Raw genomic sequence first — 27,422 nt, 5'->3', positions numbered from 1 at the left:
TTGTCACACTTCAAACTGTAAAAGTTATGGCCATAGTATATGAAAAGTACTTAGTTAAGATGGAAAAGGCATTACATTTATACATTAAGACATTTTGAGGGAGAAACTATGTTCACATAACTTTTATTACAGTATGTTGTTATAACTGTTCTTTTTTTTCCTTTTGGCCTCTTGAGGCTTGTGGGATCTTAGTTCCCCGACCAGGGATTGAATTTAGGGCCCTGGGAAGTGAGAGCGTGGAGTTCTAACCACTGGACTGCCAGGGAATTCCCATAATTTTTCTATTTTATTGTCAGTTAGTCGTTAATCTTTTACTGTGCCTAACTAATAAAATAAACTTTATCATAGATATGTATGTATAGGAAAAACATAGTATAGTTGACCCTTGAACACCTCGGGCGCCGGGGTAGCAAGCTGCTGTGCAGTGGAAAATTCGCATATAACTTTACAGTCAGCCCTCCATTCTGCATCCTCGGATTCAGCCAACCTCCAGATTCTGTTGCACTGTAGTACCTATTTGTTGAAAAAAATCCACGTATGAGTGGACCCATGCAGTTCAAACCCATGCTGTTCAGGGGTCTACTGTATATATAGGGTATTGTACTATCCAAGGTTTCAGGCATCCACTGGTGGTCTTAGAAGGTATACCCTGCAGATAAGGGGGTGACTGCTGTACATGGTATTTCTTTATCAATCACTTTATAGCTTTGTTTATTTTTTCTTTTATTTAGATCGTAAAGAATTTTAACATTCCTGGGGACTTCTACAAAGAATCTTTTTCACTTTTGCTCAAGGGAAGGCTCTGAATCTATCAAGTAGCTCTTAAAGAAGTCTTTTGTGTTGGTTATACATATAGATGTTTTCATGAAGAGGAGTGAAAAGCCAGAAGGATATAGACAAATGAGGCCTAAGACCTTTCCTGCCAGTAACTACACTGGCAGCAGCCGGCAAATGCTGCAAGAAATTCGGGAATCCCTTAGAAATTTATCCAAACCATCTGATGCTGCTAAGGCTGAGCATAACATGGGTAAAATGTCAACTGAAGATCCACGACAAGTTAGAAATCCGCCCAAGTTTGGGACGCATCATAAAGCCTTGCTGGAAATTCGAAACTCTCTGCAACCGTTTGCAAATGAAACAAGTCGGAGTACTTCAGAAGTTAATCCACAAATGCTTCAAGACTTGCAAGCTGCTGGATTTGATGAGGTGAGAATTTTCAAAAACAAAAGAAAGGATTTTTCTTACCTTATACTATATGACACTTTTTAGGTGATCTCCTGCCTAAATGTTTCCTTTGAGAGAATTTAACTACGTATACAAATTTGTATATTCTGTCAGCAAAGAATATTATTTACAATTTCATGAATTATTAAAACAAAATTATTATTTCTTTAGTCTTCCCTGTGGTTCTGGGACTTAAAAGGTCATGTCACGAAGTCAGAGTAGAAGTGCAGGTGAGGAAAGCCACAGTGAGGGCAGGGTAGGGACATCTGTTTGTATGTGGTAGTTGCTCTGGTGAGCTGAGAGGCTGTTGTAGAAATGACAGCCCTGAGGATATGAAGTTTAAGCTTATACTACAGAGAAGGAAGTACAGTCAGAGATATCATTAAGCAGTTATGTTCACATAACACTCAGACTCAAATCTTAAATTCACAAAAACTAAAAATTTACTTGTTGATCAATCTCCAAGAATTTCAGTTTTCTGGTGAAATTTCAGTTCATGTCAATTATGCTAAGTCTTTAATATTTACCTTTAGCACTCATTTTGAAAGTTTTCATAGTCTGTTTAATCATACTTTGTTTAGGTTACTAATAAAATTTATTTTCCATGATTACATACTTTAGATGAATATTTTAGATGGCAGAAATCATTTTAGGTAAAAATTGGCCATGGAAATTGTAACATTGTGAATAATCAAGCATTGATTATATTTTCTTTCAAAATTATAGTAACTTTTTTCCTGATTATAAATGTAATATCTATTCCCTGTTAAAAATTAAACCATGTGAGGAAGAAACTAAAAATTACCTGTAGCTCCACTATACAAAAATAACTACCCTTAAAATTCCTTCACCTTGTTAATATTTTAGTGACCACATTTTCGGATATCTCTATATTTAATTTTAAAAACGAGAACCTAAGTAAGCATTATAGTAATGGATTCGAAAAGGAAATTTACAGCTAAACTAGGAAGAAAAAATTTTATTCTTTCTGGCGCATTCTCTTCATTTGATTAATATTATTTCCTATTAATTTATATTTGTTTTCTAAATATATTGGATTTGCACCAGAAAATATATGGGAGTAGGGGAGGAGAAGAGAATCTGGGATGTTTTCCTGGTTAGTAGTTGGAGGATTAAGGAAATGGCTTGAATGGAGAGTCTCTAGAGTACTTTCTTCCTAATCCTTTAGCCAAAAGACAAAGAGTAAAGAGAAGGTTGAATCATTGCTCTTACTGTCCCCTCTTACGTATTGCTAGGGAAAGGGAGTTTAGAAAATCACACGGCTGTAAAGGGCCTTCAGTGGTAATACATATGCCAGATAAGTCACATCAAGTAAGTATGTATTTATGGAGCTCTTACTCTGTGAACCATCAGTCAGGATAGGGAATCATACCAAAGATGGTCCATACCTTTAAGGAACTTAAAAATTTTTCCTAATGTAGACAGTTTTAAGAAGTGTAAGGCATTGGTCAATGCCCTGTTCTTTATCTGTTGGCAATAATAACAATAATTGCTTTGCATTACAAAGATATTGTTAGCTTTACTGCAGTCACACATTTCAAAATTGTTTACCTTATGACTTTAATAGCCCCTTAAGCAAGGTTGCTTTACTAAAAGCATTTAGACATTTATCAATCTTTGCCCAAATAATGAAGGAATGGTATTATTTATACTCACAGTGATTTAAAGAATATGACAGTTTACTTCTTCTATCTCCTGAATCACTCATTCTGATAGCTTCCCATTATGTTGCAGAATTTGTTCAAGATCCTAACTTGGTACTTCAAAATTCTTACCTAGTTTTCACTGGTTTGTTTGTTTGGGGTTTTTTGGGGGGTTTTTTTGGTTTTTGTTTTTTGGGTTTTTTTGGCTGCACTGCGTGGCTTGAGGGATCTTAGTTCCCTGACCAGGGATTGAACCCGGGCCCTCAGCATTAGAAGTGCAAAGTCCTAACCACTGGACCACCAGCAAATTCCCTTCACTTCATTATTTTTATCATTTCATAAACTCTATTCCTTTAAGTACGCCAAGTTCAAGGCAGTTGATTTTTTGAGAATGTTTCTGGTGCTTTATAAAATTAAAACTTTAAATACGTCAAGATTAATTTTCTCATAGGAATAAATGTTATAAAGATTGATGCATTCTTGGAGCACATAAAACCACAGTCACTGGAGTGTATTTTTGCTTCTAAGCCTGAAAAACAAAAGCATAGTAATGTGGACATAATGTTTTCTTATCACATAAGGCTTCTATTCCAAAGTTACTGATTTAAGGGTGCTTTTTTTTCACACTGGCACTAATACCCACACTTAAGGAACACTTGGTTGATATTGTTACAGATGTAAAAAATATTTTAACATATAGCAATAAAATTAAAAAATAAAAGCCAGCATAATAATCACCAAAGTCACAGGCTGAAATTCTAGTGCATTTAAGCACTAGGTGTTGAAAAAGAATGCTGGGTGTCAGTCTTCTTACCAACTGAGATGGTACTGCCATGTGATAATAGCTTAAATACAGTTAACAGTTCACTTGATTTAACCACTTTTTAAAAAATAAATTTATTTATTTATTAATTGGCTGCATGGGGTCTTTGTTGCTGCACGGGCTTTATCTAGTTGCGGCCAGCGGGGGCTACTCTTCGTTGTGGTGCACATGCTTCTCAGTGCGGTGGCTTCTTTTGTTGCGGAGTATGGGCTGTAGGCATGCGGGCTTCAGTAGTTGTGGTGCAAGGGCTTAGTTGCTCTGCAGCATGTGGGGTCTTCCTGGACCAGTGCTCAAATCTGTGTCCCCTACACTGGCAGGTGAATCCTTCACCACTGCACCACCAAGGAAGTCCCGATTTAACCACTTTTAAAATTAAGCGCTCCCTGGTGGATTTTAATTTGGCTGATTTGTATTATTTTAAATTTGCACATAGGGCTTCCCTGGTGGCGCAGTGGTTAAGAATCCACCTGCCAATGCAGGGGACGCAGGTTTGAGCACTGGTCCAGGAAGATCCCACATGCTTCAGAGCAACTAGGCCTGTGTGCCACAACTACTGAGCCCACGTGCCACAGCTACTGAAGCCTGCACGCCTAGAGCCCGTGTTCTAGAAGAGAAGCCACCGCAATGAGAAAGCCTGCCCACCGTGACAGAGTAGCCCCCTCTCACCACAACTAGAGAAAGCCCGTGTGCAGCAACAAAGACCCAGTGCAGCCAAAAATAAAATAAATAAATAAATTCAAAAAATAAAAAATAAATTTGCACATAAAGTGAGACTTACTAATCCTTTGTATCTCACTACAAATTTGCAAAGTCTGATTGGCATAAAATGTGACCACACTATACCTTTTTATCAGTTAAGGATTGAGTTTGGTTGCCTTTAATATAAATCCAAATAATAATGCTTTAAACAAAATAGTGATTCAGTTTATATAGCTAGCATTGGCTCAGTCTCTTAAATATATCAGAAGCTACAACTCTTACGAATCTCTTGAATTTTCCTTCTTGGTGGCAACATGCTTTAGCATGTGTCATATCTATTGTCTAGGAAACAGGATACAGGAAGAACCAGTACCTAAACCAGGGATAGCAACATTCTTTCAGAAATCCTTGGTTTTTGTCTCATTGGTCAGAATTTTCATGTGGTCACTGTAGATACAAGGAAAACTTCTTCCAACAAAATCCTAGTAACTTTTTCTAGAAAAGGGAGAATGGATCTTGAGTAAGTAACAAGCCTCTGCCACCACCTTTTTTTGCTTGGCCTCACAGTCATCTCCAGTAATTTCAAGTAAGAGGATCATCTATTAGTAGCCTGTACACTCATTAGTCTTAGTAAGCCATTTCTCATTTAAAATTATTGTTTGAAATACTAAATCCTCTAGAACAAGTAAGTAGCTGCCTCCCTCTTGAAAAATGCATATCAGTATATGCTGCATGTTAGTGTATAATTTATGTTTACATATAACATAATGGATAAGGAATAGAGCAGGAGGACAGCCAATATGTGAGCTCCAGGCACTGTTTCTCTGCTTTTACATATTTTCTTGTTTAATCCTCAGATCAACTCTGTGTATTATAGATGAAGACACTGAGTTCTGAAATGTTAAATAAGTTGCCAAAGTCCACACAGTTCTAAAGTGGGGTACATAAATCTCCAATCACTGGAGTATATTTTTACTTCTAAGCATGACAAAGCATAGTAATGCGGGGCTGCTGGAACTCAAGCTCTTTGGTTCATTTGATTCCGAATTTCCTGTTTTTTCTATCATACCATCTAGCCTCCAAAAGTCTTCATCAAATAATCACATAAAGTCTGTGTTTTTCCTCTACCATTTGTCCTATATTTGTGTCATTGTAAATAAAATTCTCTCCAAATGTAAACTGTAAGAAGGTAGGAACCAGAACTACATAGTTCATTTACTAGTAAACACAATGACAAAGATGCTTACTAAAATAATTTAATCATACAAAAGAGTAGTTTCCAGTATGTTGATTGATGCCTTTTTGACAATCTGATAGTCTCTGCTTGTTTATGTAAGAATGAAATTAAGAATGAGCAGTTCAGAAACATGCTGTTATGATTGTATCTGGAAAAAAAACCCTAGAAGAAAACAGTAATGCATTACATAAAGGTGAAAATATTAAAGCAACGTTTGAAGGTTTTGAGGGTTTGTTTTGTTTCCTTTAGTGACTTGAGATTGTATGGATTGTTATAGTTTTACTGTGCTATACAGTATATCCTTGTAGCTTATTTATTTTATACATAATAGTTTGTATCTCTTAATCCCCTACTCTTACCTTGCCCCTCCCCACAGAGTAGTTTTACAAACAGAACATTAATATTATGGCTTGGGGTCTTGTTCTTCAAAATTAATGAATTTCTCTAGTGGAAATTATAATGTTCTTTCCTTCTTACTAATTATAAGATTTAAATTTTATTTCTTTTTAAACTTCATATCAGGATATGGTTATACAAGCTCTTCAGAAAACTAATAACAGAAGTATAGAAGCCGCTATTGAATTCATTAGTAAAATGAGTTACCAAGATCCTCGACGGGAACAGATGGCTGCAGCAGCTGCCAGACCTATTAATACCAACTTGAAGCCAGGTGATTAATCAAATTTCTCTAGTCTTCTTATTTTATAATATTTAAAAATATTTAAGTATATAAAATGTTTTGTCTTAGAGATTGTTAAAAGCATCACAGTAAGTGAAAGTCTCAAGCTGGCAAAATAACATTATAGTGTTACACAAAGTGAATTTGCAGAATCACCCTAAAGCTCCATAGGTGATTCTGATAAGCGGAAGTCTAGGTTGAGAACTGCTTGATTGGTTATAATGCAAATGAAATACTTTTTTTTTAACCATAAATATCATTCAAACTATTCCTTTTTTATGTATATAATCTTTTCTTATTGTACAACATGTTCATCATAGAATATTTAGAAAGTAAATAAGTGAAGAAAAAAAAAAACACCACTATTAATACCCACAAGATTTTGGTATGTTTTGTTTCTCAGTCTTTTTTCCTGTCAAAAACCAGAGTGGGTTTATATGTGTGTATTTTGATTCTTACTGTTGAAGCAAAAAATGGGATCATACTAAAATTTACTTTATTACTTAGTATACCATGTATAACTTTCCTTGTTATTAAATGGCCTATAAAATACTTAGCTACAGTAAGATAGATTTATCACATACGTTATTTAACCAGACTCATTTTTTGACATTTACCTTTCTTCTTTCTTTCTCTCTCTTTTTCTTTCTTTTTTGTTTTTCTTTCTTTTTCTTTCCTTCCTTCCTTCCTTCTTTTTCTTTCTTTTTTTTCCTTTCTTCCTTCTTTCTTTCTTTCTCTTTCTTTCTCTTTCTTTCTTTCTTTCTTCCTTTCTCTTTCTTTTTCTTTCTTTCTTTTTCTTTCTTTCTCTCTCTCTTTTTCTTTTTTTTGCCGTTATAGACAGCACTGCACTAAATGCCCTTGTATCTAAACCTTTGTACATTCCTGATGATTTGGTAAAAGTAAATTTTCAAAGACTTGAAATAAATTTTTCTCACAGGCACACCTCATATTATTGTGCTTCACTTTATTGCACTTTGAAGATATTTCAGTTTTTACAAATTGAAGGTTTGTGGCAATCCCGCATCAAGCAAGTCTGTCGGTGCCATTTTTCAAACAGTATTTGCTCGCTTCATGTCTCTGTGTCATATTTTGGTAATTATCGAAATATTTCAAACCCCCCACAAGTAAAGATTATGACTTGCTGAAGGCTCAGATGGTGGTTAGCATTTTTTTTTAACGATAAAGTACTTTTTAATAAGGTATGTATATTGTTTTTAGATATAATGCTGTTGCCCACTTATTAGACTATAGTGTGTACATATATATACACACACACATATATATACACACATATATATAAAATGTAAACATAACTTTTATATGCACTGAGAAATCAAAAAATTCGCATGACTTACTGTATTGCAATATTCACTTTACTGCAATGGAACCGAACCCATAACCATCTCCATGCGAGGTATGCCTGTATTGCTGTTCAGAAAGGTGTTACCAGCTTATATTGTACCAATAAGTTTAATATGAGAATGCCTATATTTGTAAATCCTAGGTATTATCCTTTTTGTGTATTTAATGGTTGTGAAAATACTATCATTTTACACTCACATTTCTTTGATCACTGATGAGCTTGAACATTTGTTTATTATTTTTAAATTGACATTTTAATTCTTTCTTGATCTTGTGTTTGTCTTTTTTAATTGATTTATGAGGCCTCATTTTTTCATTCTTTCATTAAACAAATTTTTACTGATCAACCACTATTTCAGGCCCTTTGCTTGGCATTGGGTATAAAGTTCTTGCCCTTTTGTGGAGTTGAGATTCTGGTAAGGGAGATCAAATACACAAATAACATATAGAATTATGACTGTATAAGTGTGAATGAAGAGGGCAGAGTTATGTGGTACTATGGACTCATATAATAGAGGGATTTTTGACCTAATCAAGGAGATCAGAGAAAACCTTCCTGTGAAACTGGTAATAGAGCTGATATCTGAAAAAAGACAAGGGTTGATGGGAATGGGTTTCATGAGGAAGTGTGTTCCTAGGCATGGCTTGTTTGGCAGGTTTTGATGTCACATTCAAAGAAATGAAAGTGACTAGAGCACTGAAAACATGAGTATAAGATATGAATAGAGACGTACATAGGGGCCTGACTATGCAGACTGTCTTGATTTTATCCTAAGAGCAGCAGGAAGTTATGGAAACATTTCAAGCAGGGTAATGACATGATTAACTTTGTGTTTCAGAAAGATAGCTGCAGTGGATGAGAACGGATTAGAGAGAGCAAAGGAGGGTGTCTGGATAGACTTGATAAGAAATACAATTCACAGGAAATGAAGGTAATTTGGACTAGGAAGATGGTGGTGGAGAAAATTGAATGAATTAAGAAAGAGAGAGGAGGAGTAAAATTGACAAGGACATGGCAATAGATTGCATATGGTGGGTGATAATGGAGTGGGATGACTCTTAGGCTTTTGGTGTATAAAAATAGATGGATGGTCATACCTCACATTATGAAAGGGAATGCTAAGGGAGGACAAGATTTGGTGGAGAAAGATCACAAGTCCGGTTTTAGACATAAGGTTTAGTTAGGCTCATTGAGTTATCCAAGTGAAAAATGTTTTATTATATTGCAGAATTTGTTCAGGATCCTAACTTGGTACTTTAAAATTCTTATCCAGTTTTTGCGTCTTTTTTCGGGGGGGGGGGGGGGGGAGCACCACGCAGCTTGTGGGATCTTAGTTCCCTGACCAGGGATTGAACCTGGAACCATAGTGATGAGTGGTTCATCCGTGTGGATGTTGAAGTTATAGAATGTTGTCAGGGCTTAGAGTAGAGTGCCAGAGTTATGGGTGAATGAGGGCAAGCAAGTAGGTGTTCATGAGGTGACCATTAGAGGAATGAATGTGGCCTCCCACACATAGCATGAGCTTCCAAAGAACTGGCTTTTTAAAAAGAGTATGCAGAAATAACAATGATGTAGAAGCATAAATGGAGAGCAAAGAGGTGGAGTTCCACCTTTTAGACCAGTTTATTTTTAAAGAAAACCTTGATGCAAAGGGCTGAAAATAATGTCAGCCGATGATAACCAGCTTTAAGGAGGTGGGGAGAAAGCTTGGAGCAGAGGTTAGTGATGGAGGAACATTTGCTAGTTATAGAACACCACATGTCTAGAGGGCAATAGTGGGAGGGTTTAGGAAGTGTAAGAACTCAGAGAACTTTATGGGAGGTACAGCGCAGTAGGGATAGCAGTATACTTGAGGGTTGCAGAGATTTCACCTTAACAGGTAAAAGCTGGGAGAGTGACTTGGTACATCTGGCCTCAACTGACTATCAAAGGAAGATGAGACTGAGCCTGTGGTCAGAGGACTTGTCTAGCTTGCCCAGGGTGATGACTTTCCTTGAAGTCGTAGACCCAAGATGCTGCTCAGCCAGATGAAATAGAATGTTAGACTGTACATTCTGAACATTTACATTTTTTTTCATATGTTATTCAATATATTTTCTCCCAGGATTATGTTGACCTTTCAAATTTGTGGGTGTTTCTTGTTTTGTTTTGAATGGTATTAAGTGTTTCATGTATTTAAATCTATCACTCTTTTACTGTATTTGTCATATTTGGGAAGACCTTCCCAGAAGGTACAAAGAGGTACCGCAATATTACTGTGTTCACTGGTTTTTTTCCTAGTACTTGTGTGGTTTCATCTTTAACATTTAAATGTTTAACCCTTCTGGAATGTATTATTTATATGTATTGTATCTTATACAAATGTATTTTTTATATATATTTTAAATGTATTATACTTTTCTAAATGACTAGACTATTTTAAATACTTCATTTTTTTTGGTATCCTGTTTTCTTGCCTGTTTAATTTATTTGGAAATTCCATTGAATAGAGATTTTGTAAAATCTTTACCTTATTTAGTGTTCAGCTAATTATCCCCTACTGTCTTTTTTCTGTTTTAAAAGCCATACTGAAATGTATTTAAAATTAGTGTTATATCTATCAAACTTACAAATGGACACATCCTTTGGCTCAATAATGGCATTTCTAATAATTTATCTACTTAACATATATATGATATGATATCTGTACAACACAAAATTTTTCATTGCTTTTTTTTGGGGGGGTAAAGCAAAAGACTGGAAATAACCTTAATAATCATTATAGGGAAACTGATTAAATAATTTTGGGTACATCCATACAGTGAAAAACTGTAATAACATTTTTTAAAAGTAAAGATACACTTTATGTACTGATACAGAATCTTCAGTTTTTTTAATGGAAAGACCCAGGCACAATAGTATATATAGGAGGTATACTTTTTTTTAATTGAAGTATAGTTGATTTACAATGTTAGTTTCTGGTATACAACAAAGTGATTCAGTTATACATATTTACATTCTTTTTCATATTCTTTTCCATTATGGTTTATTATTGAATATAGTTCCCTGTGCTATACAATAGGATCTTGTTGTTTATCCATTCTATATATAATAGTTTGCATTTGCTAGTCCCAAACTCCCAATCCAGCCTTCCCCGGTCCTCCCTTCCCTTGGCAACCATAAATCTGTTCTCTATGTCTGTGAGTCTGTTTCTGTTTTTTAGATAAGTTAATTTGTGTCATATGTTGGATTCCACATGTAAGTGTTATCATATGATATTTGTCTTTCTCTGTCTGACTTACTTCACCTAGTATGATAATCTCTAGTTGCATCCATGTAGCTGCAAATGGCATTATTTCATTCTTTTCTATGGCTGAGTAATATTCCAGTGTGTGTGTATCACATCTCCTTTATCCATTCATATGTCAGTGGACATTTAGGTTGTTTCCACGTCTTGGCTATTGTAAATAGTGCTGCTGTGAACATAGTGATGCATGTATCTTTTCAAATTATAGTTTTGTCCAGATATATGTCCAGGAGTGGGATTGCTGGATCATATGGCAACTCTGTTATATTTTTAGGTTTTTTTGATGAACCTCCATACTGTTCTCCACAGTGGCTGCACCAATTTACATTCCCACCAACAACGTAGGAGGGTTCCCTTTCCCTTTTCTAGTATTATTTACTTGTGTATTCCTAAAATATCTTACTGATGACATTGGTTACCTTCAGTGATATTGGTTGGCTAAGAGATGGGATGGGTGTTCTTTTGTACCGCTTGAATTTTGAGCTATGAGAATGTATTACGTCATCAAAAATAAAATTTTAAAAGGTAAAATAGAAGCACATATAGAAATTTGATTTTTGTAGTTCTTGAAAGAGAATTATTGTTTAGTAGTATTAGAATTCCAAGCTAAATTTTTCAAGAGTAAGAGGTCAAAAAACATGTTTTGTTTTGTTTTATTCCCATAGGGAGTGTGCAACAATCACTTAACCGCAAACAAAGCTGGAAAGGTTCTAAAGAATCCTTAGTTCCTCAGAGACATGGCCCACCACTAGGAGAAAATGTGGCCTATCGTTCTGAAAGTCCCAGCTCACAGACAGATGTCGGAAGACCTTTATCAGGGTCTGGTATAACATCATTTACTCAAGCTCACCCTAGCAACGGGCAGAGAGTGAACCCCCCACCACCTCCTCAAGTAAGGAGTGTCACTCCTCCACCACCTCCAAGAGGCCAGACTCCTCCTCCAAGAGGTACAACTCCACCTCCTCCATCATGGGAACCAAACTCTCAAACAAAGCGCTATTCTGGGAACATGGAATACGTAATCTCCCGAATCTCTCCTGTTCCACCTGGAGCCTGGCAGGAGGGCTATCCTCCACCACCTCTTAACACATCTCCAATGAATCCTTCTAATCAGGGACAGAGAGGCATTAGTTCTGTTCCTGTTGGCAGACAACCAATCATCATGCAGAGTTCTAACAAATTTAACTTTCCACCAGGGAGACCTGGAATTCAGAATGGAAGTGGTCAGACTGACTTTATGATACACCAAAATGTTGTCCCTGCTGGCGCTGTGAATCGGCAGCCGCCACCTCCATATCCGCTCACCCCAACTAATGGACAGAACCCTTCTGCTTTACAAACAGGGGGATCTGCTGCTCCTTCATCATATACAAATGGGAACATTCCTCAATCTATGATGGTGCCAAACAGAAATAGTCACAACATGGAACTTTATAACATTAATGTACCTGGACTGCAAACAACTTGGCCTCAGTCATCTTCTGCTCCTGCCCAGTCATCCCCGAGCAGTGGACATGAAATCCCTACATGGCAACCTAACATACCAGTGAGGTCAAATTCTTTTAATAACCCATTAGGAAATAGAACGAGTCATTCTGCCAATTCTCAGCCTTCAGCTACAACAGTCACTGCTATTACACCAGCTCCCATTCAGCAACCTGTGAAAAGTATACGTGTGTTGAAACCAGAACTGCAGACAGCTTTAGCACCTACGCACCCTTCTTGGATACCACAGCCAATTCAAACTGTTCAACCTAGTCCTTTTTCTGAGGGTACCACTTCAAATATGACTGTTATGCCACCGGTTGCTGAAGCTCCAAACTATCAAGGTCCACCACCACCTTATCCCAAACATCTGCTACACCAAAACCCCTCTGTTCCTCCATATGAATCAGCCAATAAATCTAGCAAAGAGGAACAGCCGAGCTTGCCCAAGGAAGATGAGAATGAGAAAAGTTATGAAAATGTTGATAATGGAGATAAAGAAAAGAAACAGATTACCACCTCACCTATCACAGTTAGAAAAAACAAGAAGGATGAAGAGCGAAGGGAATCTCGTATCCAAAGTTATTCTCCTCAGGCATTTAAATTCTTTATGGAGCAACATGTAGAAAATGTACTCAAATCTCATCAGCAGCGTCTACATCGTAAAAAACAATTAGAGAACGAAATGATGCGGGTAAAAGCTATTTTTAAAAATTTTTTATTTTTATTGGAGTATATTTGATTTACAGTGTTGTGTAAGTTTCAGATGTACAGCCAGGTGAATCAGTTATACACGTACATATATCCACTCTTTTTTAAATTCTTTTCCCATATGGGCCATTACAGAGTATTGAGTAGAGTTCTGTGCTATACAGTAGGTCCTTATTAGTTATCTATTTAATATATAATAGTGTGTATATATCAATCCCAATCTCCCCATTTATCCCTCCCCCTTCTTACCCCCCTGGTAACCATAAGTTTGTTTTCTACATTGGTAACTCTGTTTCTGTTTTGTAAATAAGCCCATTTATACCATTTTTTTAGATTCCACATATAAGTGATATCATATGATACTTGTCTCTTTCTCTGTCATACTTCACTCAGTATGACAATCTCTAGGTCCATCCATGTTGCTGCAAATGGCATTATTTCGTTCTTTTTCATGACTGAGTATAAAACCTTTTAAAATGTCCATTTTTATATTTGATCATGCATTTGCTTGGTGTTTAAAATACTGTGGTCCAGTATTTTTCTTTCTTTTTATCCTAAATATATTATCAATTATTTAAAAGTCAGTAAACATTAAGTACTTTTGATTATACCATTTTATTTTAGCGTTTCAGGATTTACTCAGAATTTTCTATAATAAAGTTGTAATAAATTAAGAAAAATATAATTGACAGTGTGCAGTTTAGGTATGCATAATCCCTTTAATAGGAATTGGAGCAAGGGTTATTTTCTAGAGTTTACACATTATCTTACATTTTAAAATAAACTAGAAATATCTGGGTCCCATCTCTTGATAAACTTATGAAACACTTATTTATAGTAGTTTTTGGGCTTGGGGGTTTATTCATCAGGTTGGTCTTATTAGGAGGTGTCAGAAACCTCTCAGTTTTTTCCTCTCCTAATTTTATTTTTATAATGTACTAGAAAAATGTGCTGAAATTACTAAATCAAACTCTACTAAAAAGGATATCAGAATAATTAAACGCTTAGATTAATATCTGTTGTGATTTCATGTAGATCTCTTCACTAGATATTATGATGGTACTGTCATTATTATTTTTATCATATGCTTACAGTTTAAAGATTTGACTCCTAATCTTACATCTAGTGCTCAAAATCCAAGGGCTTAAATTTGTGTTAAACTTCCTCATGAAACTTGAGAGAACCATTCTTTTAAAATGATTTTTCTAAATCTGATTTCACAGTATAGTTACTCCTACTATAAATTGTATTTTGTTAGATGAGAAATACCATAATAACCTGTATGACTTATCCGTATTTAGCTCTTAGGATTTCTTACTAAAGTCTGTCTGTATGTATTTTCTTAGTTTATTTTTCCTTTTTCCTCTTTACTTTCACTAATAGCTGATTTAAACTTTTATGGTGTTGGAAGCTTTGCTGACTTCTGTAGCCTCCATTACTGTGTAGGCAAGTAAGATTTTAAGAGAAACAGTTCTATACTAAGTCTGGCATGCCAACCTTCTTAAAAGATTTTGCATGCAAATACGCATCCTAACAGAAGCATGAAGTTGCTGTATTTTAATTATTCTGCATTTCTAGAATTATACTCTACTTTTCAAATCAAATTCCTTTTCTATTTAAATTCTTAAGTTAATTCTTCATTAACTAGTCAAAAATAAACTATTCATTCCTCCTAAATCCAGGTATCCCTTGTCTACTTAGACATTGGTTTTTGTTTAATCTGTTTTTTGGTATCTTCATAAGTTGCACTGACTATGAAGTCTTTGAAATGTTCCAAAGTATCTAAAAGATACCTTGTAATCAAAAAAATTGTCCCTTTTAAATAAGGTAGGACGTACCCTTTGCATTTTGCATTAGTGGTGGCTGTGAGTCCTACCCTTACTCTAATGCCCTGAGAAAGATAAAAAGAAAGACTAACTTATTAATGAGTGGTTAGGTTAGAGAAGACATTCTTTTGTTCTTAACACATCAGTTTTTTAGAATAAATGGACCTGGAGTGGAAGAATTTCTTTTCATGAATGATAAAATGAGAACACTGTTTGACGCCTTAGGCATTCCACAAAGAGATGCATATGATGGAAGCAATCTAATTACGTGGTTTGGGATGAGTATGCATGGAGAGATAGATGAGGGTGCATGTTAACATGTTTGGCTATTGCACATTGGGAACATGTTTTTCTGAGTGCATTAGAGAGGAGTAGAAAGCTGACCATTGATATCATCTTCTCCTTGCTCTCCACAGCAGACTCTGCATATGTTCTCACCCGTGTATCCTGTTAACTATTTCTTATGCTGCACTTTTCATAATTAATTTTCTCTGAAATATATTCTAGATTTCTAACATGCTTTATTAAAAGTTATTATGCATTTAACCTTTAAATATACGCCTGAATTTTTTCCAAGCAATTTCTTAATATTTAGTATAGAAGATAATTCCTCATTTAATATTTAGTTTATTTGCCTAGGTTGGATTATCTCAAGATGCCCAAGATCAAATGAGAAAGATGCTTTGCCAAAAAGAGTCTAATTACATCCGTCTTAAGAGGGCTAAAATGGACAAGTCTATGTTTGTGAAGATAAAGACATTAGGAATAGGAGCATTTGGTGAAGTCTGTCTAGCAAGAAAAGTAGATACTAAGGCTTTGTATGCAACAAAAACTCTTCGAAAGAAAGATGTTCTGCTTCGAAATCAAGTTGCTCATGTTAAAGCTGAGAGAGATATCCTGGCCGAAGCTGACAACGAATGGGTAGTTCGTCTTTATTATTCATTCCAAGACAAGGACAATTTATACTTTGTAATGGACTATATTCCTGGGGGTGATATGATGAGCCTATTAATTAGAATGGGCATCTTTCCAGAAAATCTGGCACGATTCTACATAGCAGAACTTACCTGTGCGGTTGAAAGTGTTCATAAAATGGGTTTTATTCATAGAGATATTAAACCTGATAACATTTTGATTGATCGTGATGGTCATATTAAATTGACTGACTTCGGCCTCTGCACTGGCTTCAGATGGACACATGATTCTAAGTACTATCAGAGTGGTGAGTAAAATCATAAAATTTGAATGTATTCATATGATTTGTTAATGCAATAAAATATAAGATTGGTGTTATCCCTGGATGGGAGCCAAAAGTCCTGGGTCAGGTCTTGACTCCACTGGATAAATGTGAGTGAATCCTTGAGACACTTAGATCTATAAAATGAAAGAATGTGTTAGAATTAGTTGTTTCTAAATACAGTTAACATTTTTGAGTTAATCTCTTTACATTTTATTAATTTGAAGTATGTCAGACAAATAACAATTTGAAAATAATTTTTAAATGAAGCCCCATACGCACCATTCAGCTTAAGAACTAGATTATTAGTACTTTTTGAAGACCCTAAACAATCACTTCCTTTTCTTTCCTCCATAGAAGTAACCTTTATTTCACAACTCTGTAATCAGTTCTTTACTTTCCTCTGTACTTTTATCACATATGTATATATATATAATCCTAAACAATATGTTATTGCATTTTGCCTACTCCTGAACCTTTATTTAAATATAATCATTCTATATGTAGTCTTCTGTGTTGACTTCCTTTATTTGTTTGAGATTGATCTGTGTTCCTACATATAACATTTATTTTCACAGCTATTTAGGATGCCATTGTATATGACTGTTATACAACTTGTTTAACCTTAAACACTATATGTACATGATTCTGTTTAATCCTTACAACATCATTGTGAGGCAGAGTGAAGAAACTCAGGCTAAGTTAGAATAAGAAACTTGCCCATGGTCAGACAGAAAATAAGTATAAGGGCTAGGCTTTGAACCCAGGTTTGTCTGCTTACAGGGCCCATGTTATTTCTACTATACCACACTGCCTCACCAAGATCCCTCCAAGCACTAATGGAAGTGAGTCAAACGTTCATTGAATACTTACTATGACTAGGTGCTTTACATATATTCTAATTTAATGCTCACAGCAGTCCTCTGAGGTAAGTATTACTGGCCTCAAGTGCTTCTTGCAAACACAAGTAGGTTGACATTAAATGGACAGAACTGAGGTACCTGAACCTATTTTAATATTCAGCTTAACATAATTTAATGTCTCCCCAGATGCACCTGAATTACTTGGGATTCATCTTAAAAATATGATTCTTAGGCTCTATTCCAGTCTTCTGATTGAAAACCTCCACCGGCGGGTAGAAACTGTATTTTAATCAAACATCCCAGATGATTATTACAGTTAGGTTAATTTCAGATATTTTTTTTCCTAGGTGATTTTGTCCAGTCATGGCTTTAATTGCTATCTCTACATCAATGACTTCCATCTCTCTCTCTTCAGAAATGGCCTCTCCCTTTCACAAGGATTCCTAGTAGGCCTTTCAAACTTAACATTGCCAGTAAACAACTCTTCATTTCTCTCCCTCCATATTTGTTTCCCCTCCCTTTTAGTAAATTGTATTACCACCACCCATCCTTGATTCTTTTTCCATACCCTCCACATCTGATGTCTCAATAAGTCCTACTTACTCCACCTCTAAATATATCTTGAATCTGTTTACTTTTCTCCATCTGAACTACTACCATCATAGTCCAAACTTAACTGTAATAGCCTCTTACCTGGTTGCTTTTTCACCCATGTCCTCCCTACAGACTATTCTCTGTATAGCAGTTAAAGTTTTCTTTTTTAAACATATCAGACCTTTTCATTCTCTTGCTTCACTCTCCAGTATCTTCCCACTGTACTTGGAGTAGAAAGCAAAGCATTTCTTTTGCTTGTAACACCCTTGTGCACTAGCTCCTGCTCCATTTCCTACCATTCTCTCCTTTACTAATCACACTGGTCTTCTCTCTGGTACTCTTGTGAATGTGTAGAATGCCTTGCTCTGGTTTTCAAATAGTTGAGTTCCTCTTGTTTTTTTTACAAATGTCGCCTCAATTGGGCTTCCCAAGCCACCCTAGCACATTTGCCATATCACTCCATGTTGATTCTCTGTATAGGATGCATCACAGTGTTTTTTATTGTGTACTTGTTTGTTGTATTTCTCCCCTGCAACGAAGTTGCCTGAGAGAAGAATAGTGTCTTCATTATTATCATTGTCATTTGCTGAATGAATGAAACACAAATCTAATTTGTTTGAAGCTTTGTCCAGAGTAGTGTTGCAGAGCAGTCTGAATAACAAATTCTCAAGCCTACCTACTCAATGATTTTTATTGTCATCATTTAATTTTGAGTAAATTACTGCATCTTAGGCTAATTTTTCTTTGTGTAAAACTTGTCCTATTGCTGTTTCAGGAATGCGGGCTCTAATTATTAATAAACACTTTTATTTATTTATTTTTTTTACTATACAGGTGATCATCCACGGCAAGATAGCATGGATTTCAGTAACGAATGGGGTGACCCCTCTAACTGTCGATGTGGAGATAGACTGAAGCCACTAGAGCGGAGAGCTGCACGCCAGCACCAGCGATGTCTTGCACATTCTTTGGTTGGGACTCCCAATTATATTGCGCCTGAAGTGTTGTTACGAACAGGTGAAACGTTTTTTTCATAAATAATCTCAGTATACCTTTAGACCAGCTGAAACTTACATTAGAATATGGCTTATGTTTCAGATTTATAATAGAAGTATTAATTTTACAGTATAAATTGGTGATTTAATATTAATTTTGATTGTATTAATTCTGAGCACTTTTTAAAAAGTGTTTGTGAATAACCATAACTTTGGTATCTTATTTTAGGCTATACACAGTTATGTGATTGGTGGAGTGTTGGTGTCATTCTTTTTGAAATGTTGGTGGGACAACCTCCTTTCTTGGCACAAACACCATTTGAAACACAAGTGAAGGTAAGTATAAATCTATACCAAAAGAATTGTTATGAGATCCCAATACCATACACCTTTATCAGTCCTTTACTTAGAGCATCTTAATCTAGAATTAAAGAAAGAACTTGTAAGGATATAGGAACCTACTAAAATTCCATCCATGAACTCTTATCCCCATCATATCACTGTTATCATACTCAAATTCTTCCTCACTCATACACTGCATTCATAGTTCATTCTCATAGATGTTTTTAGAATCTTTTGAAGATTATTCCAATTTACTGTTACTACTGGCTGCTGGCTTTGTTTCCTTTTCATGCACATTCTAGCCCTAAACTACTAACAAATGTCTGGCACTTAAATGAAAAGCTGTTCACAGTTTTGACCATAAATTGTCCCATTAAAAAACCCTTTAGTAGCCTTGTCTGTAGATTAAAGTCCAAATTTGTCCTCTTTCTTTGTTCATACCATTCCCTCTGTCTGGAATGTTCTTCTTTCTCTCCCATGTTTCACAACCTTACCCCCCTTTCTGGTTCACTCCTGGTCATTTTTAATCATTCTCTGAGAATGTCTTGAGATGTCATCTTTTCTGTGATGCTTTCCTTAAGTTATAACTTCTGTCATTGCATTTAATATATTTAAAACTTCCTTTAAAATTTCCTTTACTACAGGTCTACTGGTAATGCATTCTCTTGGGTTTGTGTCAGATTTGTTTCTCTGAAAGTGTCTTTATTTTGCCTTCATTTTAATATATATGTATATATGTAAGTATATGCATATGTATGAATACATATATATATGTTTGTGAGGGTGCTGTGTGTGTGAAAAATTGGATGCTTTCTCCCTAAGATGAAGAACAAGGCAAGGATGTCTTTTCTAACGAGTCTTATTCAACATAGTTCTGGAAGTCTTAGCCAGTGTAATATAGCAACAAAAGAAATAAAAGCCATAAAGATTAGAAAAAAATAAAAACTTGCTTTATTCACAGATGACATAATTTTCTATATTGAAAATCCCAGGAAATCTGTGAAAAACTCCATAGAACTAATAAGCGAGTTTAGCAAGATTGTAGGATATAAGGGTAATCCATAAAAATCAATTTATATAGTCAAGTAAAAGCAACTAGAAACTGAAATTTTAAAACAATACCATTTACAGTAGCTTCCCCAAAATAAAATACTTACGTATATAATATTAAGAGCATATTATACCAATAATTCTATTAGGTATAAATCTAATAGAACATGAACAAGATCTGAATGCTAAAAGCTGTAAACTCTTGGAAAAAACCAAGATCGTAATAAATGGAGAAACATACCATGTTGATGGATTGGAAGACTCAATGTAGTAAAGCTATCAGTTCCCCCAAAACTAATCTACAGTTTTAACTCAAATCCAATAAAAATTCCCAGCAGGAATTTTTTGTAGATATAGGTGAGCCAATTCTAAAATTCATATGGGTAGACAAAAGAAAGTGATAACAAAAACAGTTTTTTAAAAGAAGGGCAAAGTTTGAGAAATCAACTACTTGATTTTAAGACTTACTATGAAGTTACAGTAATCCAGACAGTGTGATATTGGCAAGAGGATACACACACAGATAATGGAACAGGATAGTGAATGGAGAAATAGGATCACACAAATATGGCCATTTGATCTTTGACAAAGGTGCAAATGGAGAAAGGATAGTATTTCAGCAAATGGTGATGGAAAGATGGGTCAGCCATATATAAAAAATACTGACTCAACATAAACCTCACACCTTACACAAAGATTAACTCAAAATGGGTCATAGATCTAGAGATAAAACATAAAGCTGTACTTTTAAAAGAAAATGTAGGCGAAACTCTCTGTGGCCTGGGGTTAGGTGAAGAGTTCTTAGAAATGACATCAAAATCATAATTCATTAAAGAAAAGGTTGAGAATTTGGACCTTGTCAAAAACTTAAAATTTTCAGTCACCAAAGACACAGTCAAGACAATGAAAAGACAAGCTACAGTTTTGGAGGAGATACTTGCAGATCACATACCCAACAATGGGCTTATATCTAGCCTATATAAAGAACTCTCAAAACTTAAAGAAAAACAGCCTATGACAGTGACCTGATAGAGATTTCATTAAATGTCTGGATCAAAAAAAAAAAAGCATGTCTGTCTCTTTAAGTGTTCCTGAGAGGGTCAAAAGAAAGGCAGGCCACTGGGCTGGTCCTTCAGGGAATCACCAGGACCACCCAAAGTACAACTTCAGATTTTTGGAAGGCAAGTTCCTTACTGCCCACCTTGGGACCATACAGCTGTTCCAGGAAAATGGGCTGCCCTCTCCATAACCATGGTGGGGCTGAGGAATGGTGAATGGTAGGGTCCGTGCATACGCTGTCTTACAAATTTTAGCATCCTTTCCCTTCATGAAGCACTCTCTTCGTCGCTCTTAGTGTCTGGTCAGGTTCCAGAGTTCCAAAATGGTTGACTATGATGAGAGTTGATTTTTTCCCCCAGTTTAATGCTTGTTTTTGTGGAGGGACTGACCACTGAGGCTTCCTATTTGCCATTTTCCATGGATCTTACTCTGCTGTGTTTTTGACTATTATCTCTTTATATAGTTCTGTTAGAGGTGGCTCTGGTGACTACAAAATACATACTAAGTTTTCATTGTCTACCTAGAATCAGTATGTTACCACTAAAAGTTCAGTATAAAACCTTACTACCATATAGGTCCCTTTATTCTCTACCCTTTATGTTTTAGTTATTTTATACGTTACATCTACCTACATTTAAAACCTCATTCAGGTCTTCCCTGGCAGTCCCCTGGTTAAGATTTTGCCTTCCAATGCAGGGGGTGTGGGTTGATCCCTGGTCGGGGAGCTACATGCCTAGCAGCCAAAAAAACCAAAGACTTTTGGTCCACATCAAAAAAAAAATCTCACCCAACAATGTAACAATTTTTGTTTTCAACAGTCAGCTTATTTTAAAGAACTCAAGATGGGAATAGCCATTTGTATTTACCCACATATTTAGTATTTTCTTGCATTCCTGATGTTTTAAGATTCCTTCAACATCATATCCCTTCTGTCTGAAGAACTCTTTTTAGCAAATGTTTTAGAGCAGGTTTTGCTTACAACACATTATTTTGGTTTTCCTTCATCTGAGAATGTCTTTATTTCACCTTCCTTAGGATATTGTCACTTGATAATAGAAGTCTGGTTTCAGTTCTTGCAGCACTTTAAAATGTTATCCACTTACTTCTGTCCTCCATAGTTTTCTGATGAGAAATCGACAGTAATTCAAATCATTGTTCCCTCAAGTAATGCATCATTTTTCACTGCTACTTACAAGAAATTTTCTTTATCTTTAGCTTTCAGTATTATAATTATGATTTGTCTGGGCATGGATTTCTTGGGGCTTATCCTGTTTGGTGTCTCTGAGCATCTTGAATGTACAGGTTTGTCTTTTACAGATTTGGAGAATTTTCAGCCATGATTTCTTCAAATATTTTTTCTGTACCACATTTTTTTTCCTTTTGGAACTCTAATGACACCAATGTTAGACCTTTTGATATAGTTCCACAGGTTACTGAGGTCCTCATATTTTCAAACTCTTTTTTCTCTCTGTTGTTCAGATTGCATAATTTCTATCGATTTTCTTTACGTTCACTGATTCTTTCCTCTGACATCTCCATTCTGTTGTTGAGCCCATCCATTGAGTTTTTATTTTGGTTATAGAAGAGGGGGGTTAATTTTCCTCCCTATCAGCACTGATAGGCTCCTATATAAATAAGGAAGAATGAGGTTCATTTATTCATTTATTTAATAAATATTTATGAAGGCCTACCCCTTCCTTCTCTCCCTCTCTTCCTTCCTGCCCCCCATTCCAGTTTATTCAAAACAAGAATAAATATTTATTGAATATCTAATAGTTATGTACCAGGCAATTTGCCAGGCACTGGGAAATACAAAGACAAAACATGGTCTATAGCCTTATGGAATTTTATACTATAGTAGGACATAGACATAAATAGATACCACAAAGTATTAGGAATATTATGATACAAGGAAATGTATAGAACTGAGGAAGCACTGTAGAAAGTCATTTCTGCCATAGGTTGAAGGTCTTAACAGGGGAGCTAAAACTTACAGTGAGTCCTATAATATGAGTATAAGTTGCCTGGAGAGGAGGGAATGGGAAGAAAGGTTATTTCCCACCAACAATTCATTATTAAAGGTAAGGAAGATGAGGGAACTCCCTGTCAGTCCAGTGGTTAGGACTTGTACTTTCACTGCTGAGGGCCTGGGTTCCATCCCTGATGGGGGATCTAAGATCCCACAAGCCTTGTGGCATGGCCAAAACAATAAAATAAGATAAAAAAGTAAGGAAGATGAAAACGCTGTGCAGTTTATTTGAAAAAAACACAAATAGTCCAGTAAGACTTTTTTATTTAAAACTTGAAGGAAATTTTTGTTTTTCTTATTTATTTCTTTCCTTCTAATTTTTAAAAATCTTCTTTAAAGGTTATCAACTGGCAAACATCTCTTCACATCCCACCGCAAGCTAAACTGAGTCCTGAAGCCTCTGACCTTATTATTAAACTCTGCCGAGGACCAGAAGATCGTTTAGGCAAGAATGGTGCTGATGAAATAAAAGCTCATCCGTTTTTTAAAACAATTGATTTTTCCAGTGACCTGAGACAGCAGTCTGCTTCATACATTCCTAAAATCACACACCCAACAGATACATCAAATTTTGACCCTGTTGATCCTGAGAAGTTACGGAGTGATGATAGCGAGGAAGAAAGTGTAAATGACACACTCAATGGGTGGTATAAAAATGGAAAGCATCCTGAACATGCTTTCTATGAATTTACCTTTCGCAGGTTTTTTGACGACAATGGCTACCCATATAATTATCCAAAGCCTATTGAATATGAATATATTAATTCACAAGGCTCAGAGCAACAGTCAGATGAAGACGACCGGCACGCAGGCTCAGAGGTCAAAACTCGTGATCTGGTGTATGTTTAACACACTAGGAAATAGTTGTAATGAGGGTTTGCCAAAAGGCCTGAAACGCAGGGTTTTTTGAAGCTCTGAGAGTAAAATTATGCAAATGTAACAGAGCTATGTATGTGTGCTCTGTGTACAATATTTTATGTTCCTAAATTATGGGAAATTCTTTTGAAATGTTAATTTATTCCAGCCTTTTTAATCAGTAATTTAGAAGAAAAATTGTTATAAAGTAAATTATGAACTGAATATTATAGTCAGTTCTTGGTACTTAAAGTACTTAAAATAAAAAATAGTGCTTTGCTTAAAAGGAGAAGCCTGATATCTATTTGTACATATGCTAAATAATTTTAAAAAACAAGAATTTTTGAAAATTTTTTGAAAGACAGTTTTAGTTTTATCTTGCTTTAACCAAATATGAAATATACCCCACATTTACAGAGGTTTGTTTTTTTCTTTCCTTCCCTCATAATTTGTTTTCAGAAAAAAATAAGCTATAGAAATGAAGCCATCATGGTGGTGAGTGTTCCTAGGCTAATGATAATCTGTATAATTCACATTTTGTAACTAAGAAATACAAGGTTGAAACAGTATGTTCATCTGACTGAAAAATAGCGCAGTTTATCTTTTTTTCCCCGTTTGTGGAATATTTAATTTTCTAACATTTATATCTCAAAAATTACTGGCTTTGAAGAAGCAAAGCACTACCATTTTTCTTTTCATTTAGGTATTTTTAATGCTGCTTTCAGTTTTTAAAGGGAACAAAGCTGCCATAAATTAAAATTTTCAATACTAAAAGCTAATCTTTCAGATTTTTACTTTGAAATAAGAAAAAAAACCTCCACGTCCTAAGCAGAGAGATTATTTTCAGCTTCTTATGCAACTTCAGCTAGTAATTATTTTGGGGTACTTACTAGTACTTTTTCTATGTAGTGACAGTTTTGATTATGTCATCAGTAATGTTATAGGTTTCCTCTTTCAGAACAGTGCTGCATACGTGGATTGTTACTGGCAAAAGAAAATCTGCCTATCTGGCAATATTTTGCCTACGGGCAGATTAATTGGTGAGAAAAATAATTAATATTTAACTCCTAATTAAGGTGGCCATTAGTGATTAGGAGAAAATACATAGTGGTCTTAGTGGCGAATTCAAAACCTCCTAACTTATTTAAGGTTAAATAATGTTTTTCAGCATTACTATTATATATAATACTTAGGTTTTAAGTACAACTCATGGTTTCATACCAAAATACATTTAGCTTAACTTTTAGGAAGGGGGAAAGGGCTGTAGTTTCACATTAGTAAAATTTGTATTTTATTTCCTTTTCTTAGGTTCCACTGATAGGGAATTGTTTTATCAGAACTTAATATTTGTGGATAAGAAGCATAATTTTAGTGACTTTTGAAACTTTTAGCTTTCTTCATATAAAAGCTAATGGAATCATATATATAAGTAAATTAAAGGCTAAGCTCTTCTGGTTGAATTGGGAAGGGCAAAAAAAGATTTCTTAGCTCACACTTCCCACCTTTCTGTAGGTGGCCTTTCTATAGGTGGCCTTCTCAGCTTGTAAACTATTGCATAACTCACTATGTAATGGTGGTCTTTGGGAATCGGTGGTCCTTTTGAGAATCTAATGAAAGCTGTGGGCTCTCTTCCCAGAAAAATACACATCAACATATACACATAAAATGTTGCATGCAGTTTAGGGATTTTGGATGTGTTGAAACCTGTCACAAACTCTTGGTTAAGGACCTCTATCCTGCAAGAACACTGATCTATTAAACTAAGAACTTTGCTTTAATTTACTGATTAGTACTCAGATTAGCATATCTTGTATAAACACTGATAATTTATGATGGGAGAGGTCTGTACCATGTGATGAGATATCCTTATGACTGCCTCTCTTATTGGTACAACACTGAGACATTTTAGACACACCCTTTTGAGGGCAGTGAAATATATGTTTGGCTTGTTACAGGCTTAATATAGAAATATTTCTGAAGGACTTCTGCTCAGAGAATTGTAGCAAAATGCACTATATAAGATGGCAGTCTTCACTTCATGGAACATTTGATTAGTCCTATAAAATTCTATGCAAAGCAAATTAGTTAAGAACTTTTTAGCTCACTACTCAAATTTTTAAGTCCTCCCTACCCCCCACCCCCCTCGCCTTGCTCTTCAGGCTTTCTCAGTCAGATTTATTGAATTTCCATTTAGTTGTTTTATTTCTGGACTACGGTGCAATACAGTACAAAACCAACTTTATTACATTTACCTTGTAGGAAAACTAAGGTGCTGTCTTCTCCCCTTCCCTCCCCACAAAATTTGTGTTGCCCTTATTCCTCAAATGTAACAGACACTACAAATTTTGTATTCTTTTAAATTTCCTCTGACAGTATAAGCTTTTTGTGTTTATCTGAAGTGGTGTACCCAAGCCTTTAGTATCTGCATTTTTAACAGTTACTTATTAGCTGTCTTATTCCCAAACTATATCCAGTTCTTCCGAAGTATAGAATCTGGTGCTTCCTGACCAAAAAGATGAGAACAATGTCAAAAATCTATATGCTTACAATTGAAATGGAGTGAAAACATTGATAATTCATGTTTTGTTTTTAAAATAATTTTCCCACTAATAAAAAAAAACTTGCTGTCTTTCTTATACTTACCCCTTTTTATATATCAATGGTATTTATGAAATGTGTTCGTTCTATAATTATGTAATTGTAGATACAATTATGTATTGTCCAGTGATGTCCTAAGGCAGGCCCTGTTGCTGTATCTTTTCTACCTTATTTGTAATAGAAACTATAGAATGTATGACTAAGAAGTCACTTTGAGATTGACTTTTTTAAAAAGTTATTACCTTCTGCTGTTGCAAAGTGCAAAACTGTGAGTGGAAATGTTTTATTCTGACTTAATAATATGTTGAAATTAGAAAATACAGTGGGAGGATTTTTAGATATTGCTGCTGCTGTTACCTAAGGTACTTTAGAAATTTTTCTTTAATAAACAAAAATAAACAAAAATCCCTTTGGTATTTAAAGTGAAACATTTAGCCTGTTTGTTTTAATCTAAAGCAAAAAGTAATTTGGGTCAACATAATGGTATATTTGTAAAGCGCCTTAATAGATCCCTTTGTGAAGGCACTATACCATGGTTTACTTTTATATTGTATTATGTATATAAGTATTTTGTATTAAAATTGAATCAATACAACACTACAGTTTTATAAAATAATGGTTTCTTAGGAAAAGGAATTACAGCTTTGCAATATAACTAAATTGTTTTGCATACTTCTGAATGTAGTAGATATGAATAATCAACCTGTGTTTTTAATGAATCTATTTGTATTTTCCCAATCATTTTCTCTAGTGTAACATTTGCTGGGATCATAATAAAAAAAAAAGAAATTCAAATCTTTTAA

The 27,422-nt window shown here is 35.1% G+C and overlaps 1 protein-coding gene and 1 non-coding gene across 3 annotated transcripts; one reads left to right on the top strand and one right to left on the bottom strand.

The window, feature by feature from the left end:
- The first annotated feature begins 741 nt into the window (after positions 1-741).
- Positions 742-27,422, top strand: LATS1 (large tumor suppressor kinase 1). Of its 2 annotated transcripts, XM_057738063.1 has the most exons (7): positions 742-1,206; positions 6,170-6,317; positions 11,641-13,154; positions 15,637-16,219; positions 18,526-18,708; positions 18,916-19,022; positions 23,506-27,422. In XM_057738063.1, the coding sequence occupies exons 1-7, from the start codon at positions 865-867 to the stop codon at positions 24,013-24,015; spliced, it is 3,387 nt and encodes a 1,128-aa protein (XP_057594046.1). In that variant the 5' UTR covers positions 742-864; the 3' UTR covers positions 24,016-27,422. The 2 variants fall into 2 exon arrangements, with proteins under 2 accessions (XP_057594046.1, XP_057594047.1); XM_057738064.1 differs by lacking the exons at positions 18,916-19,022; positions 23,506-27,422 and adding an exon at positions 17,284-17,412 and having other exon boundaries at positions 18,526-18,652.
- Positions 3,123-3,195, bottom strand: TRNAR-UCU (transfer RNA arginine (anticodon UCU)). The gene has a single exon. It is a non-coding gene; the product is annotated as a tRNA-Arg (tRNA).

This window comes from Hippopotamus amphibius, chromosome 6 (genome assembly GCF_030028045.1).
Source record: "Hippopotamus amphibius kiboko isolate mHipAmp2 chromosome 6, mHipAmp2.hap2, whole genome shotgun sequence".
Classification (NCBI taxonomy): domain Eukaryota; kingdom Metazoa; phylum Chordata; class Mammalia; order Artiodactyla; family Hippopotamidae; genus Hippopotamus; species Hippopotamus amphibius.
The sequence above is the reverse complement of the archived record's forward strand: the minus strand, read 5'-3'. Positions and strand labels throughout refer to the sequence as shown.

What these genes read in the sequence shown, in the direction of transcription:
- LATS1 (XM_057738063.1), top strand. Translation starts at nt 865, where the DNA reads ATGAAGAGGAGTGAAAAGCCAGAAGGATATAGACAAATGAGGCCTAAG. An exon ending in AAGCTGCTGGATTTGATGAG is followed by an intron (nt 1,207 to 6,169) that starts GTGAGAATTTTC and finishes ACTTCATATCAG; the next exon opens with GATATGGTTATACAAGCTCT. An exon ending in CATTTGAAACACAAGTGAAG is followed by an intron (nt 19,023 to 23,505) that starts GTAAGTATAAAT and finishes TCTTCTTTAAAG; the next exon opens with GTTATCAACTGGCAAACATC.